The 21,405-nt window shown below is 35.0% G+C and overlaps 2 protein-coding genes across 2 annotated transcripts; one reads left to right on the top strand and one right to left on the bottom strand.

Annotated features, from left to right (window-relative positions):
- The first annotated feature begins 245 nt into the window (after window positions 1-245).
- Window positions 246-10,938, top strand: LOC114257778 (binding partner of ACD11 1). The gene is made up of 5 exons (XM_028197574.2): window positions 246-608; window positions 6,236-6,339; window positions 6,428-6,503; window positions 9,612-9,695; window positions 10,176-10,938. The coding sequence occupies exons 1-5, from the start codon at window positions 603-605 to the stop codon at window positions 10,743-10,745; spliced, it is 840 nt and encodes a 279-aa protein (XP_028053375.1). The 5' UTR covers window positions 246-602; the 3' UTR covers window positions 10,746-10,938.
- An 8,966-nt stretch (window positions 10,939-19,904) lies between these two features.
- On the bottom strand, window positions 19,905-20,968 carry LOC114257776 (ribosome maturation factor). Its single transcript, XM_028197573.2, has 3 exons — window positions 20,552-20,968; window positions 20,424-20,468; window positions 19,905-20,320 (listed from the first exon to the last, which is right to left on the bottom strand). Exons 1-3 carry the CDS (start codon window positions 20,817-20,819, stop codon window positions 20,178-20,180), a joined length of 456 nt encoding a protein of 151 aa, XP_028053374.1. The 5' UTR covers window positions 20,820-20,968; the 3' UTR covers window positions 19,905-20,177.
- Window positions 20,969-21,405: the final 437 nt, after the last annotated feature.

The raw sequence follows: 21,405 nt of genomic DNA, 5'->3' as shown, positions 1-21,405 counted from the left end.
CTCAAAATCCTAATCTATTATCAAGAAATTAACCTATTTACTATATTCTCAACTCAAAATCCTAATCTATTATCAAGAAATTATTTTTTCACGTACCCAAATATCATCATTTTTTATCCTTCTCCCCTTTTTTTTTTTTTTTTTTTTTTTTTTGTAACAACAATCACTCGTCTATCATAATTTATGTGAATAATAAAATATTTAGTCAAATATTTGAAATTGTCAGTACTATATTATTATTTTTTAAATGGAGTTATTGAATCCCTCTCTTGGGGTCAGTGAAAAATAGGGTCCCAGTCTAAACCGCGTGTGGGAGCGAAAATGCGAAGAAGCAAACAAAGCAGACCGTAAAAACACGTCAACGCCGTCACTCAACCGCCTGCATCTTCAGCACAACCCCAAACCTCCGACCCGCCCTCTCTCTCTCTAGATAGATAGTATTTCCTCGCTCTCTCTCTCTCTAAAACTCTCTCTCTCTCCTCACATTTCATTTAATCAGCTGTGACAAAGGAGCAGCAACAACAACAGTGGACTCCGGCGGTTACTCTTAGCCGGTGACTTGATTTGTCCGGCGATCTCTCATTCGATCCCTGATTCTCTCGATGTCGGTGAGTATTATTCACAATCCATTTCTATGCATAGCTGAATTTGATTGATTACTTCTTCCACAGTCAGTTCTTTATGTACTACTATTCGTTTCACCTTTTAGATTAGAGTTGATTTTTGTGTTTAATTTTGTATCCGTGTGTTTAACTGATGTAGATCTGTTTAAGTTTTCTGGCATTAGTAGAGTTTGCGTAGGTCTGTCTAATTGTTAAAGTAAGTTTGAATGAGAAAACGGTTGAGTTATGCTCTTGATTCGCGCCTTTGAATGCGTTTTTGCTTTGATTAGAAATTAGACTTAGCTGCAAACCAGACCACCAGGCATTTTTTATTGGAAAATGTTTAAGACACACAAAAAGTTTCCACAATTTAATCCACAATGATGTTGTATGATAGGTGTCCACTTTTGATTTATTACACATTCAATGATGTAAGGCCCAACTCTCTTGCCACCATAATTTATGGGTGAATTTGTGGATTTAAAATTGTGCATTTCTCTTTTTTGATTAATACTTCTTTAAGATGAGGGTGATTGCCTTATGTTATGCTATTCCTTCTTCAGTTGATAATTTGTTCATAAAATGAGTTTGGTGTAGCTTATTGTGAGCTAAAAGCTGATAATCAGTAGATAATCAACTTTTTTCAACTTATTTAAGTTATTTATGCTTAATAAGTTATAAGCAGAAACTATACCAAATAGTCTGACACAGGCTCTTAAATTAAAATAAGCTATAATTAGCTTATTTAATCTACACCAAATGACAAAGGAATGCTCAAAAGCTTACTTCTATTAACATTCACAATAGTTAAACACAAGAATGAGATAACAACTAATTCCTAAAACGAGGGGATAGTAATACAATAATGAGATAACAACTGATTCCTAAATCTAATGGATAACAAGTTTGAATGAGATCTCTGATTTGACCAACTCAGTGGCTGTTACAACATGTTATGATAAGCCTCTAATATGCCCCCTCAAGATGGAGCTCGAGAGAGAAGTCCAATCTTGGATTTGAGATCAAGAAAACAAGCACGTGGAAGAGGTTTGGTGAGTGCGTCAGCAAGTTGGTCTGCAGAAGACACATGAGCAACACGAAGGACACCATTTTGGACTTGATCCCGAATGAAATGAAATTCAATTGCAACATGTTTCATTCTGGAGTGAAACACGGGATTGGAACAGAGCTGAGTGGCACCAACATTGTCACAGTATATAACTGGACAGCAAGAGAGTTGTATGCCAAGATCAGTGAGAAGATAATAGAGCCAGTTGAGTTCTGCTACTGCATGAGCCACTGACCTGTATTCAGTTTCAGTAGAGAGCGAGCAACAGTGTATTGCTTCTTAGAGCTCTAGGAGACAGGATTGCGACCAAGGTAGATGACATAGGCACTAGTTGAAGAATAATCGTCCTTGTTTCCTACCCAGTCTGCATCGGAAAAGGCTTGTAAATCCTGTGGGAAGTCACGATGAACATGATCGGAAAAAGCATGAAGTTGTAATGGGGACTGGCGATGTAGTTGGAGGCCTTCATTGATAGTTCCACAGAGATACCACAGTAGACGTTTAACAAAACTCTAGTGGGCATTCGTTGGTGTATGCATATACTGAGAGAGCTTGTTAACAACAAAGGCAAGGTCAGGCCTTGTAATCAGAAGATATTGGAGGTTGCCAACAATTGCTTGGTAGTCTGTGGGATCAGTTAAGGGGGTACCCGATTTTAACATCAGAGGTGGGCTTGTCAGAATGGGAGTGAACACAGGTTTGGCGTCAATCATCTTAGTTCGAGCCAATATATCCAAGATGTATCGCCGTTGAGAGAGCAAGATGACATGCTGATTTGGTACTACTTCCACACCCAAGAAATATGTTAATGGACCGAGATCTTTGATTGAAAATCGATGAGCAAGAGCAGCAACAAAAGAGTCAACTAGCTGAGTATTGTCACCAGTGATGATTAAATCATCCACATAAACAAAGAGGTAAATAATATGACCAGCAATAGTGAGAATAAACAGAGAAGTGTCAGCATGAGAATTTTTGAAGCCTGACTGAAGAAGAAAAGTGCGAAGTTCATGATACCAGGCCCGAGGTGCTTGTTTGAGACCATAGATTGCCTTTCGAAGGCTGCAGACATAGGATGGATGATCTTGATCAACAAAGCCAGGTGGTTGTTGCATGAAAACAGTTTCGGAGAGGTGTCCTTGAAGAAATGCATTGTTCACATCAAGTTGCCGTAATGGCCAACCCTGAGAAACAGCGAGGCTAAGAGCAACTCGCATTGTTGTTGGTTTGATAATGTGACTGAAAGTGTCTAGATAATCAACCCTTGGGCGTTGATGAAAACCCTTTGCCACCAAACGTGCCTTGAACCTGTCAATAGAGCCATCAGAGTTGCGTTTACTATGAAAAATCCATTTACAACCCACTATATTCTGTTGGGAAGCAGGTGGTACAAGGTCCCATGTGCCATTGCAAACTAAAGCATAATACTCAGCAGACATAGCCTGACGCCATTTAGGATCAGTAAGTGCTTTTGTGAGTTGGGTATGAAGATTCAGTTTCTGGATGGGCTTATGAATGTGGTTCTTGGCTCGCATGGTCATAGAGTGAGTTGGAATGGGATTAGGTGCAGTTGGTTCAGGTTATGGGGAGGTTGGTTGTGGCGGTTGGGGATTAGGTGACACAACCCGAATAGGTGGAGGTATCCAGGTGGTAATGGGGCTGGATGTAGGAGTGGGGGACGTGCTAGACAGTGAGGCATATGGAAAGTGAGACTCAACGAATTTGACATGCCTAGAGACATAGATTTGGAGTTTGATGGATCTAGACAGTAGTAGGCACTTTGAGTGAGAGAGTATCCAAGGAAAACACAAGGCTTGGACCGTGACTCTAGCTTGTGTGATGTGTAAGGTCTGAGCCAAGGATAGCAGAGGCAGCCAAAGATTTTTAATTTAGAGTAATTTGGTGGAGTTTGAAATATTTTTTGGAAAGGGAAGAAGAGATTTAAGGTGGGTGTGGGCATTCGGTTTATGAGATATACGGCTATGGCAAAGGCATAAGGCCAGTAGGAAAGGGGTAAGGAAGCATGAGAGAGTAAAGCAAGGCTTGTTTCAACGATATGGAGATGCCTTCTCTAAGAGTATCCGCCGTGTTCAGGTGTATGAGGTGGAGTGGTTAGATGTGAGATACCAGAGGTGGAGAGGAAATTAGCTAGAGCGATGTACTCACCACCATTGTGAATGGGAGTGATTTTCTGTAATAGCTTTGAATCTGATAAAAACTTCCTTGACTTCGGATTTGTGTTTAATTGGATAAAACCAGATGTAGTTAGTGAAATGATCAATGAAGATGACATAGTATTTAAAGCCATTGGTTGATAAAATTGGAGAGGTCCAACCATCTGAAAATATGACGTCAAGGGGTTGTGTAGAGACAATTGTAGAGCTAGAAAAAGACAATTTGTGGCTTTTATTGCAGAGACAAGCATTACAAGAAAAATCATGAGATAATAATGAAGAAGATAATCCTAAATTATTGCTAGAAACAATGTGTTTGAGAATTGGAAAAGCAGGATGTCCTAATCTATGATGTCAGGCGAAGGAGGTGGTCTTTATTGTGGAAAAAGCAATCCGTGGAGAGGATGTTGGCCACTCATAAACACCATCTTTAGTGTGTCCTCTCAGCAGCGTTGTCCTTGTGCGAAGTTCCTTCACAAGAAAAGAATTTGATAAGAACTCTATGGAAACGTTGTTAGAGCTGCAAAACTGAGATATAGAAATTAGATTCTTCTGCATAGAGGGTACACAAAGAACATTGTCTAATGTAAATGTATTCTGAGGAGTATATAGAGAGGTGGAACCGGTGTGAGTGATGGGAAGATTGGAGCCATCGCCGATCATGATATCATCAGTGCCTATGTAAGGAGTATGCAGCGAGAGGTTACTGAGGTCAGAAGTGACATGGTGAGATGCACCGCTATCCAGGAGCCATGATGGATTGGTGGCAAGATGGGCTTATGGTTGCCATGGAGTGGTGGCGGGAGATGTGTGGGATGTGGGAGACATCTGGACGGGGACTAGCCAAAAGGAAGGGCGCCGCTAGGCTGTGTAGCCTTGGAGTCAGCAGATCTGATAGTGACCAAGATATGGTCTGGGAGGAGGTCGAGGGCCTTGTGGGGTGGAGAAACCTGCATTGGTAGCAGTAGGTGGACGTTGGGCAGAAAGGTATGGTGTATGCCAGTTAGTGGTGGTATTGTGTTGAGGATTGAAGGGGCGCCAATGTTTGCTGAATTTGGATGTGGGATTGGCAATGACTGAAATTGGTGCTGCTCGGGTATGTTTGATTGAAGAGTGACTTCAAAGTTTAGAAGTTTTTCATGGAGTTCTTCAAAGGTAATGGAGTTATCGTGTGCTTGGACAGCACGGACTAATTCTTTGTAGTCATCACTGAGGCTATCGAGAATTTTATCGGTGATTTCTTCTTCATCAATTAGGGCTCCAAGAAGAGCTAGATCATCTGCTCTGGTTTTGACTGTTTGCATAAATTCAGTGATGGCAAGGGAACCTTTGATGGTATTTTTGAGTTGATCTTTGAGTTGTTTGATGCATCCACGAGAGGGTTTGGCATAGGTATTGGCGAGGATGGTCCAGGCTTGTCTAGAGGTTTTGGCTTGAGCTATGAATGGGATGATGGTTGGTGAGAGGGAGCCAGTGATTGCATTAAGAATCAACTGATCCTGACGGGTCCAGAGAACATAACTGGGGTTTTGTGTGGTTGTATTAGATTGTGTAATGGTGGCTGATGGACATGGGTTGGAGCCATCAACATAGCCAAGTAGGTCGTAACCAAGAAAGAGAGTTTGGAATTGAAGTTTCCAAGAGAGGTAATTGGTGGAGGTTAGTTTGAGAGGAGTTTGTGCAGCAACATTAATGCTGATAAGTGTTTGGTTCGGTTCATTGGTATTGAGAATAGTTGGACTGGTGTTTTCGGTGGCCATGAGGTAAATAAGAGAGAAGATAGGTTGAGGGGAAAAAAAAAATGGATCGGTTACGGCTCTGATACCATGACAGAGGAATGCTCAAAAGCTTACTTCTATTAACATTAACAATAGTTAAATACAAGAATGAGATAACAACTAATTCCTAAAACGAAGGGATAGTAATACAATAATGAGATAACAACTGATTCCTAAATCTAATGGATAACAAGTTTGAATGAGATCTGTGATTTGACCAAGTCAGTGGCTGTTACAACATGTTATGATAAGCCTCTAATACCAAACACCCTGATGTATAATACCCCATGGAGCATTTTCAAATTCCAAATGACACTAAAAAAATTTAATAGGATTTTCTATTTAAAAAGTTTTGAGGGATTATTATCTACACTTTTTGCAGTAGGCAATGCTTTATTGATTATAATTAGTCTTACAAATTTTTTCTCTTATTGGAAGGACCAACTGACTAGATACTTGCCCATAAGGCGGCAGCTTGATCTTTATTTATCCCTTGCTTATGCAGGTCAAAAATATGTGTGATCAATTTAACTATGCTGTTGGGAAATGGCATGCAACTTATTTTTTTCCTGTCCAGATATTTATATTGATATTATTGTTTTGTTGCTGCAGATAAGAACCATTAAAGTCAGCAATGTTTCCCTAGGGGCAACTTTGCAAGACGTCAAGGAGTTCTTTTCCTTTTCTGGTGATATTGAATATGTTGAAATGCTGAGGTTACTGTCTGAAGGAGTTACTCATTTTTCTTTTTACCTTTTCTTTTCCTTATTATATGAACTTCAGTTTTGTCGTATGTCTATGCAGTCATACTGAGCGATCCCAAATAGCATTTGTTACCTTCAAGGATTCGCAAGGAGCACAGACTGCAGTCTTACTTTCGGTGAGTTTACTTGTCATTGCATTCAATATTATAATGTTTTTCTTTATGGCAAATCCATTTATGGCGTGTTTGAACTTTAAATATGAAACAGGGTTATTTTTCAGGATTTGCCGAAAAAGTTAATAAAAACTGCTTTTCACTTCACAGTATATGAAGTGTCTTCTTTGTGCTGGGTGTCATGTGCTATCATCATAAAGTTTCAAAGAGATCACACTCTGGAATCTATATTTTAGTATTTTTGGTACAGCTCCACATCTAGGACCTGAAATTGGTGTGATATCAGAGTGATAACCAATCCAGGTGATGCAGATCTTTGATGAATTCAGCACTATATGAGAGCTAAAAATTGGGTTTTGTGGCTAGTAGTGACACAACTAATAGGCTCTTATGGGGTTGTAAGGTAGGGGTGGGCGTCGTGTTGTGTCGTGTCATCTCGGGTTTGTGTCAAAATCACCTCAACACTAACCCGACCTGTTTTTATTTCATGTTATCGTGCCGTGTCATTTTCAGTCTATGTCCGGTTCGTGTCGTATTAACTTGTCATGTCTAAAAATTTCACTATTAACTAAAATTATCAAATGTATGAAAAAAATTTGAAAATTTCTTCATAAATTAAATTTAATAAAACTAATCTCTATTAAATGAAATTATTTATAAAAATATTTAATTTCAACTTAATTGTATTTTCTTAATTTATAAAAATTATATTTTATTATTATATTTTTTACTAGATTAACTCAAATAATAGACAAAAAATACATTAAGTTCAATTAAAAGCAAAAACAAAACCTATATTAAACTTAAAATCATATTTTACATACTTTTTATAAATTTGATGTAATTACATAAAAGATTAAAAAATGTCATAATACTCTTTAATGGAAATAATATTTAAATGTGTAACTAATTCTTCATTATACGGGTTATCCGTGTCAATTTCGTGCTATACAAATTTGACACTAGCCCGGTCTATTTAATATTTGTATTATCGGATCAAGAAATGGTCAACCCTAACTCGCTAATTTCATGTACAACTTGACTTATGTTATCGTGTCGTGTGGCAAATTCCCACCCTTATTGCAAGGTGTATTAAAGAGGCAAGGGTTTGAGGATCTAATTGAGCATATAAAGATGAAGTTTGGAGCTGTGAACAGTGTCACAAGAAAAAGTACCCTGGATGGTTTGGGTCTATTTTCTAGGTTTTGAATGAAGGTCAGAGGATGAGTGGGTTAGACAAATTAAATAAAGTTTTAAAGGTATAGGTGGGATGTGTTACAGCTTTTAAAGACTTGAAAGTGCAGGAGAAGAAGAAAAGCATGAGATTTGGGTCTAAGTCGCTCACAGCTTAAGAAAGAAGCATCACATCTCATCGAAAATAATCTTGAAAAAACTTCTTCGTTTCATTGCCCAAAAGAAACCAATATATCATATATAAAGGAGAGACCAAGTCCAGTCCAAGAGAACTTGGTGGCCAAGCGAGATTGGTGTGGAACTGAGCTACTATGGCAGCCCTACCTACAGCCCATAGTTACCAAACTGCAGCTGACATAAAACTTAAAGAAAATAACTTGTTTAATTTCCTATGAAAGTTTTACATAGAATCTTCCCAAATAATTATGTCAGCATTGGAATCCAGTAGGCCAGCTGGGTCAAGCTCCAAGTTGCAGGTAGCTTGAGTGAGTAAAAAAAAAGTTGTATAAACTATGTGAAAATAAAGCAATTATTATCTCACATTTGAGATATGATATTTTGGAATTTAACAGTTGGCACTATGGTTTCCTAAATTACCTGCATATGCAGAGAAGGGTACAGAGAAATTCTCAAACTCAGGGGTAGTGGCCCCCCTTCACCCCTCGTTAGGAACCTATCATGAAAAATTTGCCACCTATTGAGAAATTGTATAAGCTAATTGCATGAACTGGATTTTATAGTGAATGTATGGTTCGGTTACAATGTTGGTCGTTTTTGCACCACAAGTCAGTTTAGTTTTGCTGGAAAAACACAACCCTAGGGTTGATAGCATTGAAAAGGATTGCAAACAGATTGAGGGAAGCTGTGTAGTTTTCTTTTTGGTGAATCATTCATACTGGGGACGGTAAGAGAGCTTCCTCGATGAGGCTTGCATAGTACAAACTGAATGGTGAGATGGGTAGCTTGCAAATGTGGCTTTACCGATAATTTTGAACCAGTTCCCCAACTTTGGGAAATGAATTCCCAGTTATATTTGTCCTTTTCTATGTGTTGAGAAAAAGTAAAATGGTTTGTCATTCTAATTTATAGATATATACCTGTACTTATAAAACAACTTAACCCGATCAAACTCCTCCAATTCATGGCCTATCTATTGGTTTTCTCTCATTAAGAGGAGATCCGATCTTTTGTAGTTAAGTCTTCCAGGGATGATTTGTTTGATATGTGAAACTGGGGGCCATGATCTTGTGACACAGTTTTCCCTAACACTAGATCTACTACTCATCATTGTCCTGCAAACCTATAACCCTAACCTATTAAGCCAAGTTCCCCATGTTATGCTCTGTACGACTTTCTTCTAACCAATGAATCTTTTTATTTTATTTATTTTATTTATTTGACTCGAAAAAATGTTTTTCCAGAATTAAACAGGTTAATTGGTTAGGTTTGGTAGTGCTCATGCTCATATTCCATTAATTCTCATATTACCAAGGTTGTTTTAGCAAGTTGAAGGGCAATGGCAATGGATGATCTCATGCTCAACTTTTGTTTCTGACTAAAGAAAAAGGAAAATGTTTTCTTGGTGTTTAATTGATTGATTGTGAATAACCACATCATATGTAACTACGTTGGAAAGTTTGATTGGTTTTCTAGATTGTTTTCCAGGTGCATTTTAAGTAAACTAGTTTTTGACATCCCAAGTTTGATAGGATTTGACTAATATGATATACAATTATATGCTTGTTCTACTTCTAGATGGGGCCTGTCTTCGTAGCAAGTCTCGGTATTAACAAATTTAAATTGACCTTTTCTTTATTAGATATTACTGTATAGCACTTTAACGCAATTATATGATGCCTCTGTAATCTTTTACAATAAATGGGGACTTTTTGACTATGACATTTGATCTGATCTCAGGGAGCAACAATAGTTGATCTGACCGTCACCATAAATCTGGATCCAGATTATCAGCTTCCACCTGCTGCTTTTGCAGCTCCTCTTGTAAGGAGTCATCTTTAAAGCTTCAACTTTCATATGTAACATTGTTTTCAAATTGCGAATTGAATCGCAAATCGTTTTGCTAAAATAGTGAATTTTGAATCTTATTCGAATAGTGAATATTCACTTTATTTAGCATAATATATAATTTTATATATGTATATGTATATAAAATTACAAACATAGTGTTTAAAATGAAATAAATATCGATATAACTAAATTGTAAATATGTATATACATATAAATCCATGTATATCAATATAATTAATTTATATATATATATATTATTTTGCAAAAACAATTGTTTTATGCATTAAGCAAACAGGACTGGATCATAGTGAATCAGACAGAATCATAATGACACACAGGTGAATTGTAAGATTCATTCAATTTAAAATTCAACAAGAGAATAAGGTTCTAACAAAACAACCAAGAACACAACTAATGAATCTTTGTGACCTAATTGTTGCTTGAACTCTGCAGAAAACAGAAAACAAAACCGCAGGTGGTTCTGAATCTGCTTTTCGGAAGGCAGAGGATGTAGTCAGCGGCGTGCTTGCAAAGGGCTTTGTGTTAGGCAAAGATGCGGTCAGCAAGGTCAAGTCCTTTGATGAGAAGCACCAGTTGACTTCCACAGCCACAGCTAAGGTTGTTTCTTTTGACAAAAAAATCGGGCTTAGCGAAAAGTTTAGCGCTGGGACTTCTGTTGTTAATGAGAAGGTTCGGGGAGTAGATCAGAAATTTCAGGTTTCTGACAAAACCAAATCAGCATATGCTGTTGCTGAGCAAAAAGTCAGTAGTGCTGGATCAGCCATAATGAAGAACCCGTATGTACAAACTGGAACTACGTGGGTGACTGGTGCTTTTAGTAAAGTTGCAAAGGCAGCTGGAGATGTTGGCCAAAAGACAAAACAGAAGGTAGGAATGGCTGAAGAGGAACAGCGAAGGAAAATGGTGGATGAATTTGCGCAGATTCATTTATCCGAGTCACCTAAATCACCAAATCTGCAGCAATCTTCAAAGCCCGCACCGGCACAAGGTTTGATTCTCTGATTTTTCACTTTCTGTAAATACATTGGTCAAAACTTTTCGATTATAGAGTCTTGATATCCTGCTCCTCCAATTCATGGAGGGGTGAAATGTAGAACAATGTGCCTTTATAGTTGGATTTGATTGCACTCAATGTGTTTGACCATGTGCTTTCTTAAATTTTTAATAAATTGAACTTTGTTGAGTGGTTTGGATCCGGATTAGATGTTTTGTTTTTGTTTTCGTCTTAATCCATTTGTCATCCTTCTTGCATTCTTCATCATTTTTTGATCGTTTCATTTGTTCAAATTCCCTGCGAGGTTTGTGATAGGGTTGTTTTCTTAAGGAAACTTTCTGGAAGAATGTTTTTGGGCTTCGGGTGGGGCTTTTGGGACTGGAATTGGAAAAGGTTCTTCAACATACGTCTTCTTTAAAATTTAAGTTGGACAAGCTTTTGGTGCAAGTTGTGTAAACCCTTACTTTGCTTTTTCAAGAGATACTAGTTTATTATTTGAATAGAAAGACGTTTTAAAAAAGGGTGATGCAAATGAGCATCGACCTGGACAAGCATATACTTGTCAATCTGAGGTTAGGGTCCCCCAAAATCTCAATAATTGTGACACAAAAGATTTAAGAATTGCCTGTCCAGTCTTTCTTTGGTTGTCTCTCTTTGGTAGTCTCTCTTTGATTGTTCCATTATGTGCATCAAAGGACAATAATGTAGATAATCTTTCACACTGTTCATGAGATGCCTAGGCTAGACCACTGAAATGAAATCACACCCTACAGAAGCTTGGTATCAAACCCTCTTTTCTTCCAATGCTTGACAAAAGATCATGAAGATAGGATGAACCGAAGAATGGCCGCACCCAAGAAACATGGAGGTCCAATAATTTAGGGCCCTCTTACAGTTGCATGATATGTACTGAGCCTTTTTTTTTTTTTTTTTCAAAATTTAATTTATTTGGTGGTTTTGGTCATTTTTGCACTTTGTCCTTGTTGGTACTAAGGTCTCGTTTGACAATATCATTTTTTAGCCTAAAAGTCAAAGAATCACTAAAAAAATAAAAAAGTCAAAAATTCTCTTTTATTTTTATTTTTTGTACATCTTTTCATAAAAAATTTAGAAGTCATCCCAAACATACTAGTTTTTTTTACTTCATATTTTAGTCAAAAAGTAAAAAAGATATTGAAATAGCCTATTCCCAAGCGAGGTCTAAATTTTGTTTAAAATGACTAAAAGCGCTCCCACACGTTGACAATGAAAAAAAGAGTATATGAGTGACCAACTAAGCCTCTGTTTGGCAAGTTAGTTTTCAGGCTTTTTTGGCTATTTTAGCCACAAAAAATAAAATAGGCTATTTTAGCCATAACAAACAAAACATCACATCCAACCTATAATCATTACATTCTTCTCTCACAAAAAAAGTCAAAAAAGCTAAAAAGTCAAAAAGCTCTTCCCAAACCAAGCTTTTTAGCCCAGGCTAAAATAGCTAAAAAAGCCAAAAAGTCAAAAAGCCAACCTACTTCCCAAACCAAGCCTAAGACTGGGCTAAAAAGCTTGGTTTGGGAAGAGCTTTTTGGCTTTTTGGAATGTAATGGCTTGGTTTGGGAAGTAGGTTGGCTTTTTGGCTTTTTTGGCTATTTTAGCCTGGGCTAAAAAGCTTGGTTTGGGAAGAGCTTTTTGGCTTTTTGGCTTTTTTGACTTTTTTTGTGAGAGAAGAATGTAATGATTATAGGTTGGATGTGATGTTTTGTTTGTTATGGCTAAAATAGCCTATTTTATTTTTTGTGGCTAAAATAACCAAAAAAATCTGAAAACTAACTTGCCACACAGAGGCTTAGTTGGTCACTCATATACTCTTTTTTTCATTGTCAACGTGTGGGAGCGCTTTTAGTCATTAGTTCAGTTAATTGATATATATACATCCAGTTGGAGCTGCTAATATTTGTGATTTAAATGTTAAATTGAGAGATCTGGTCCACATTTTTCAAGAAAAAGGAAAAGAAAGTAACTTTTGATGGGATAGATGTTAGATTGTGTATAATATCTAGAATAATGCTTGGGACCCCCTTTTGGGGGTCACCCCTCACCCCCTTTGCCACGTGGCAGGGGGTGATTGGAGGAGCAGGAAAAAAAAGAAAAAGAAAAAGAAAAAGTAACCAATGAGAGAGAGAGGGGGTCAAAGGGGGTGGGGGAAAAGGGGGGATGAATCATTACTCGTAGAACCATTTCACATGATCCACATTGGTGGGCTTTTAAGTACTGGAGGCTGCAAGATCAAGGTTTCTTTAGAAACTATTTATGTTCACACTACTAAAATATTTTTACATATCAAGTTGGTACTTGTATATCTAGTCTAGGTCCATTTAGATGACATTCTAGATGGAGTTGTAAGCTTCTATAACCTCTAGGTTAGGGTTGGGGGTTGAGTGAACTATCATAGCATGTGAGTGTTTGTGCAGCCTTCGCACAAAATAGTTATTGGGAATCCAGAGAGAGAGAGGGTTGTTCTACACACCTCATGGTGGAATTACTAATATTAAGAACATAAATAAAACATAAAGTAAGTGTAATAATTAGCTATGATTTATGTAAATGTAGATTTTTTCGTAATTAGGTTTAATCTCAACCTTGTGAATGTGAATCCTTTTATAACTTAATTTAGGTCTCGTTTGGGAATTCTCCTTTTTAGTCAAAAAGTCAAAAAATTATTAAATTAGTCAAAAAGTTAATAATCCATACCAAAAAGTCAAAGATTCTCTTTACTCTCTACTTTTTACACATCTTTTCGTAAAAAGTTAAAAAGTTAAAAAATCATCCCAGACATACTAGTTTTTTTAATTAATATTTTAACTAAATAATTAAAAAATTATTAAATTAGTCTGTTCTTAAACGAGGCCTTAATTTCATATTTTGATTATATTTTTTGTAAACCATTCCGTGATCCATTATTTGTTTCATAGTGAAATTTGGTCAACTGATGATCTTGCAGTGTTGCCTTGACTTTAAGTTAAATGTTGTTATTCATCAATAGGTATGATGATCCATGGTAAAAATAGTGAGGTGGTAATAATGGGCAGCCTGGATTGTTAATAATGAGAAAGTGCCCTCGTACTGGCCCCCACTTTTTCTAGAAAAATGTTTTTGAAATCAAAAATGCTAGAGGTCCCAAAAATTTTACCAAAAGTTTTACCAAATGTCTCACATGGGTGTGGGACTCACATGGGACCCACATTGTGTGGATCCCACACCCATATGAGACATTTGGTAAAATTTTTAATAAAATATTTAGGGTCTCTAGCATTGCTCTTTTGAAATTATTGGATTAAATAATGCATGCATATATGCTTTACTGTGGTTCATCTATTCTGTGGGGTCATTTAGGAAAATTTTGTCAATGTTGTTGTCCAACCTATCATATTTTCTCTTTAAATAATAACATAAAATAACTTTATATTCTTCCTCATTTGCTCTGCCCTCTACTCATTTAAGCACATTCTTCCTCATTTGCTCTGCCCTCTACTCATTTAAGCACAATATTCTCTATTTTTTATTTATTTATTTATCTATTCTCTTGTTAATATATCATATTTTAAAATTTACGTGCCTTAAAATTCTACAACAGAATAGAAATACACAATAATTGTAAACTCTCTTAGTTGAAATTAGGACTGCATATCAGTCGAGCCAAACTTTGTTGAGTTTGAAATCGACTCGTTTATTTATTGAGTTCGAATTCGACTTGATAACTAACTGAGTTCGAATTCGGTTCAACTTGTTAATATTAATAAAATTTGGTCACAGTTTAATAAGATTTTTTTTAATTATTATTTACATTATTTAATACAAAAATAATGTATTTATACTATTTTTTATATATTTATATATTATTTAATATATAATTTAAATAAAGATAAATGAGCTAAATTTGTTTGGTGTAGTTGTTAAAACAGATTATAGATTATAGCTTAGCAGATTATAGATTATGACTTTAATCAGATGCTGTTAATCTGTTTAGTATAACTGTTGGATTATAGATTTAAGTTGCTGAGTAGTGTTTGTTAAATAAGTTGTGAAGTAGCTTTTTTAATTTATTTTTATTTTTTATTATTTACTGTTTATCTACATTTTTCATAAAAAATAATAAAAATATTTTATAGTCCATTTGGGTCTTTTTCTATTTTTAAAAAAATAAAAAATAAAAAAATCTAAGAGTATAACCGTAAATTAACATGTCCACAGCAGAAGTTGATAATTAAAAGTAAGGGGTAAGCAGCTTCTTAAAATCAATTTTTTTTGACTTAAAATAAGTTGTTAGAATCAGAAATTGTTTGAAATAAGTTTAACCAAACAGTCCAAAATAACTTTTTAAAAGCCAGAAGCCATAAGCCGACTCAAAAAAGCCCCATCAAACACCCCCACTGAGCCAAGTTTATTTGAGTTTGAGCTCAACTTGTTTATTAAATGAGGCATAACATTCATGTTCGAGCTAAGCTCCTTTAATGAACCGAGCCGAGCTGAGTCGAGATGAATCAAGCCAACTCGTAAACAACCCAATTCGTTTGCAGCCCTAGTTGAGACACAAACTAAAAGAAATGTATATAAGATTTTTTCATTAATTTTCTCTTAAGGAAGACGTCTATATTTTGGCTATTTACCTATTTTGTATTCTGGAGAAATTTAGTAATGTATATAGTAAAAAAGTTATAATTTTTTATAATGAATGTTATGATTATTTGTGATGTATGTTATGATATTTTGTGATAAAATTATAAATAATAAATTTATGATGTACACCTTAAATGACACTTTATGATTTTTGTTATGATATTTTGGGATTTTATTATGTCATTTTTTAGTGAAAAAAAAGTTGACATTTTTGAAATGAAAAAATTAAAACATTTTGTATTTAAATTATAAAATTTTATAAAAAAATTATAACAAACATATATATGTACTTTTTTAACGCGTACATGGTAACATCTCCCTTTGCTTTTAAAGCAAGGTCAAGTTTTTTGCTTTTGTTTTTGGAAACTGACTAGTAGAAGATTGATGGGTGATAAGGTATGTTCCTAGAGCCGTGCTAGGGAGCTCAAAAGTCCCCTCCCCCCGAATCCCCCGAATTCGAAGAAGAAGAAGAAGAAGAAGAAGAAGAAGAAGAAGAAGAAGAAGAAGAAGAAGAAGAAGAAGAAGAAGAAGAAGAAGAAGAAGAAGAAGAAGGAGGAGGACTGGACAACATCAACCAGGCTGGGCAGGAGGCGGAGGCAGAGGCGGAGGCGGGGCGGAGACGATCGGCCGACGAGCTGCGAGCTGCGACGATCGGCCGCCGATCGGACTGGACTAGAGTGCTGCGACGATTGGCCTCTCTTCTCTCCTTCTCCCTCTATCTCAAACCTGCACCTGCATGAAGAAGAAGAAGACGAAGAAAAAAAAAAAAAGAATGCCCAAAACGACGTCATTTTGGGCATTCGGGGGATTAGGGGGGACAAAATTCGGGGAAAAAATCATTTTCCTTGTTCCTATTATACCATTATTTAAGTGATTCTGTTTCAAATTTCAATTTTCCATCTTTATTTGCCAAATCTATTAGTTAAAAAAATTATAAAATTTGTTAATCTGTATAATATTTTTTACGATGGTGCTACATGCATTAATTGGTATATCAATTAATATACCAACATACCTTATGTCATTATTACTGACCCCACATATTGTATAAATTACAAATATTTAAAAATTCTAAAATTATGTCATATCATCTGTTAGTACACCAATTGATATAGTAATTGGTGCATATAATATTATTTTATTTTTTAACTTAGCCCATGATATTAGGCAATAAATACCAAAAACTATAGAAACACTTATTTGTTATGTATTTGGAGTGGATATAATACATTCAATTAACTAATTAAATTATCACACAAACTTAACTCGCCACCTAGACCAAAAAAAGACAAAAACAAAAAATGAAACCCCCACGTAAGTACTTGGTTTAATTCATCTAAATTAAGCTTGCTTGGTGGATTAATGGTGTCACTCCCAGATTGTTCTTTGCATATTTATCCATGTCAAGTAATCAAAAATCAAAATATTAATAAAAAAAAGAAAGAAAGAAAGAAGAAGAAAAGGACAGAGAAGGCTCCACCCGTGACGGCTGGTCCATTCATTCATCATCTTTAATTTTAACAATAATGATTCATCCCACTAAAAACATCACCACTAATAGCACTAATGCATTAAAAAAATAAAAAAAAAATAAAAAATACAATTCCAAGACCAAAACATCACATCATTAATGGCGAGACCCACTGCCACCTAATTAGTGGGAGCACTAATTAGTGCTCCCAAGCATTTTTCCAATTTTAATTCTGATGTCGGACCAAACCCAATTGAAACATCAACAATGACTTACAGGATTAATTTGAAAAATGTTTCAGACTATTAAATTGTGAACTCGTTCTAAATTATGAATCTCACTGTGTGATTTGATGTATTAGCTTTTACTTTACTTTGTTTTGTTTTTTTTTTTTTTTGTTTTTTTTTCTTAATGGTGCCACGTCAATAGAGCTCTATTATTAGAGGTCCTAATTACCACTGGATTAATTTTTGTACTTTGATAGAATATTAATAACATGGTAATGAGAAAAAAAAAAAAAAACTAAAATTAAAACATCACATCACAATAGGTAAGATTTATTGCCAGCTCATTAGAGCTAATTTTAGAATTTAAGAATTAAAATTCAAAAGCATTTTTTTTTTTTAACATACACATAATTTTTCATTTTTTATTTTTTTTGTTTGATGATGAGAGATAGAGAAGGGAGGTTTTGGTCAATGCCAGTTTTTTTGGGGTGGGTAGTAATCTAAGTTGGTTTTTGCTTATGAAAAAGTTGCAAACCCTACCATACATCTCCAATCATCAAATACTAAATTAACGAAAACCATGGTATATTCTAGAACAATAACTAATGAAAGCCATGCAAGCCAAGTAAATTTTAGAAAATGTTTTATTTATTTATTTATATATATTCAATTTCTTTTAATATTACCAAACTAAGGCTAAGTTTGGCATACACAAAATAATTCATCTTTTTATTTTTTTTCCATCACATCATCTCTCTACTTTTCTGCACATCTTTTCGTAAAAAGATAAAAAGTACATTTACTTAAGTCATCTCAAATAACTCCTAAATATGAAAATAAAACTTCAGACTAAATCCATTTCAACTTAAAAAATTTCTACATATTAAGTTAATTAAAATTGTATTTTGTATGACTTTATAAAATAAAAAATTCAAAATTATTTAAAGAAATTAAACTTGTTTGATTTATTTATTTCACTTTTGTTTAATTGAAAGTTTATTTTTGTCCAAAGAAAGAGACCGCCGGCAGAATCCAATGCTCGACCTCACCAAACAGCGCCGTGGTCCCGCGGTCACCTAATATGCGTCGCCACGTCGTCAATTTAGCTACTTTCATATGGGTTTTTTTGTCATTATCATCATCGTGACACGCAGATTCTTAATGCGACCGGCCCACTCACAAGAGAGAGATATATTCGGGCCTCCACCCGTAATGGGCCCATCACATAATTGCACCTATTAGGCGGTGCCACGTGACATCATTACAATTCCGCATTATCTCCTTCCGATCATCATCATAGTCATCATCAAAGCCAAATATAAGTCCAACCAACACAACAAATGCGAGAGACAAGATAGAGAGAAAAAGCTTTCATTTTCTTTTTTATTTTTTTAAATAAAGTTGTTCAAATTAATTTATACATATTTTAATTAATTTTAAAATTCTAAAATTAACGAGTAAACAAATATCTAATAACCCAATGAAATTTATCCACAAGCTTTTTTTGCCTGATCGACCGTTTAAGATTAAATGTATGCACACTTTGTGCCGACACAAATTCACAAATTATTAAATTTTATTTATAAAATTATTTATTTTTATTACATACCACATTAAGGGTAAATTATAAATATAAATTTTGAAATTTATTTGAAATACAGGTTATTTCTTGTGATTTAAAAAATTACAAATACTTCATTATTAAATTTTTTTATTTAACAGAATTAACTAAAAAAATAAAATTCATAATTATTCTCCTATACAATAATAAAATTACCTAAATTATTAATTGAAATATATTTTTAATATCATTAAAAATGATTAATTGACTTGATAATTTATTAACAAAAAAGACGATCTGTTATGAATATAATTTTTAAAATCACAGAAGACGATTCATATTTTAATCAAATCTCAAGGGTGTATTTGATTAATAATTTTTTAAATATATTTAACATTTTCTTTTTCTTCAATTGAATAAAAAGTCCAGATGGCTATTCTCACACCGCTAGAAAACCCAGTTTCGCAAAAATAAAAATAAAAATAAAAATAAAAATAATCAAATTATTTAAATTTGACTCATAATCATCATGAAAACTCAGTTTCATGAAAATAATCATGAAAGATTCTCCACCGTTAGATTACACATATAAAAAAAATTACACACTATCAAAGGAGGAGAAATTTTCATGAAGAATTTCATGATATTTTTTTCACGATTTCCAATATTATTTATTTGATAACCAAATATCCAAGCCAGTACCCTTCGGAGTGTCGCATGACTAATCTCGAAATTCTGAGTCGATCAATCAAAACAAAGATGCAGTGGCCCCCAATAGCCAGCTGGAGGTGAAAATCTCTAAACTAATGCAGCAAAATTTTTAGTTCCCTAATTTCTAATTGACATCATAAGTCAATATAAGAATTACTATCTTTTAACAGTCTAAACACTTTCTTATTAAAAATCCAATCATAGCATATAATCAACATAAACTTGAAATTTTAGAGTATATTAATTTTTTAATTTTATAAATTCATATGAATTTATAAAAAATAATAGTATATTATTACTGAACAAGTCAAGTATCCATTCTTCGGTGAAGCAATAAGTTTTCCCAAAGCAGTTAATACTAACAAAAAGGGAGAGCTAAGCATTCGAACTTTCCAGTTGGCAAACCCAACCGCACCACGAGGTTCATTAACGGCCTGAACCTCCAGCTGTAATCCAACCAACGCCAGCGCATTTTGGAAGCGTACGTTAGCCAAACCCACCACAGAGTACAACCCTTCACTCACATGATGTACTACTGTTATTTATTTATTTTTATTTTTTATTATTTCGTGAGAATAATTCTGGAATTATACTGTATAAAAATAAAATGAAATTTTCTCACAGAGAGCACACGCGCCAAGCTGCGTACACAAAAGAACAAATTTACATGCGCAATCGCATGTCCACACGCGCGAAAAAAATGGTACCTCTGAGTTCTCACGTGCGAGTTCCACCGACGGAGTCTCCACCTGTGTGAACTCAGAGAGATAGAAAAGAGAGAGAGAGAGACAGAGAGAGAGAGAGAGAATGCGAACTAGAAGAAGCCGATTTTCCGGTGAAGGCGATATTTCGTAGCATGTTTTCCGATCTCCTGCAAGTTCCTGAGGCTCCGAATAGCTAAAACATCTCCTTTTTTGATATCCGAAAATCGTCCGATATCGTCAATCTCTGTCGAATCTACACAGCACAAAGCAGAGAAAACTCAATAATCAACAACAAAACACCCAAAAAAACATTTCCAAAAAACACAAAGCAGTACGCATTGCAATCTGCATTATACCTATTGACTTCGACAATCGATTAAATCCCCTGAACTGAGCCAAATCTGAATAAAAAAACACAGAATCACTAGATTAAAAGCATATCGTAATGAGGAGGAACATTATTAGTAGTGCCTAATCCACTTACCTTTTTGAGATGGATCGTGAGAGGAGAGGTAGAGGATGAGGAAGCAAAGGACGGTGAGAAGAGGAATGAGGTGAATGAATTTCTCAGGTCTCGGAGGCGATTTGAGAGGCTTCTGTGACTTGTCGTTATCTTCGTCGTCGTCGGCAGTGAGCGAAGCTTGGTCCTTACGCTTCTGGTCTTCTCCAGAGAGGTTCTCTTCCTTCTCTCCAACAACTCCTCCATGGCTATGGAGCTTCGAATTCGGTGAGCCCAGAGACTGCCTCTGCATGTTCAATGTGCGCGTGTGTGAGAGAGAGAGAGAGAGAGAGAGAGAGAGAGAAACAGTGAAAGAAATACAGAGAGTCGATTTAAAGAGCTGTTTTGTTTTCCATATTTACCCTTGAATTTGGATAAAAATAACCTTGGAGTCCCTTTCTTACGTGGGAAGGGAAATCAAGGAATTGACTTGATACAGGTTTACGTGTACGGTAGGTGCATAAATTTTTTTTTAAAAAATGTTAAAAATATTAGTGACCGTTGCAAGTGATGGGAGAGAAAAAAAAATCAACAATGATTCATTTCACTAAAAATATCACTATTAATAGTATTAATGTATTAAAAAAGTAAAAAAAAAAAAAATACAACTCCAAGACCAAAACATCACATCATTAATGACGGGACCCACTGCCACTTAATTAGTGGCACTAATTAATGCTCCCAATTATTTTTCAGAAAAAAATATGAGGAAAAGATAAATGAAAGATAGGTAAATGAGAAAATTTTGGAAAAAATTAAAATGGTTTTATTTTTAAATTAAAAATTAGTTTCACAAAAATAAATTTTAGAAAAGAATTTTTTTTTGCATTTAAAAAAAA

This window comes from Camellia sinensis, chromosome 13 (assembly GCF_055761805.1).
Source record: "Camellia sinensis isolate YWXY chromosome 13, ASM5576180v1, whole genome shotgun sequence".
Taxonomy (NCBI): domain Eukaryota; kingdom Viridiplantae; phylum Streptophyta; class Magnoliopsida; order Ericales; family Theaceae; genus Camellia; species Camellia sinensis.
This window is presented reverse-complemented; position numbering and strand designations above follow the sequence as displayed.

Excerpts from the sequence above, each read along its gene's own strand:
- LOC114257778 (XM_028197574.2), top strand. Across the intron at positions 6,504-9,611 it reads AGACTGCAGTCTTACTTTCG|GGAGCAACAATAGTTGATCT; the intron begins GTGAGTTTACTT and ends ATCTGATCTCAG. Across the intron at positions 9,696-10,175 it reads CTGCTTTTGCAGCTCCTCTT|AAAACAGAAAACAAAACCGC; the intron begins GTAAGGAGTCAT and ends TGAACTCTGCAG.
- LOC114257776 (XM_028197573.2), bottom strand. The coding sequence starts at position 20,819 with ATGCAGAGGCAGTCTCTGGGCTCACCGAATTCGAAGCTCCATAGCCAT. Across the intron at positions 20,469-20,551 it reads TCACGATCCATCTCAAAAAG|ATTTGGCTCAGTTCAGGGGA; the intron begins GTAAGTGGATTA and ends TTTTTTATTCAG. Across the intron at positions 20,321-20,423 it reads TCGATTGTCGAAGTCAATAG|ATTCGACAGAGATTGACGAT; the intron begins GTATAATGCAGA and ends TGTGCTGTGTAG.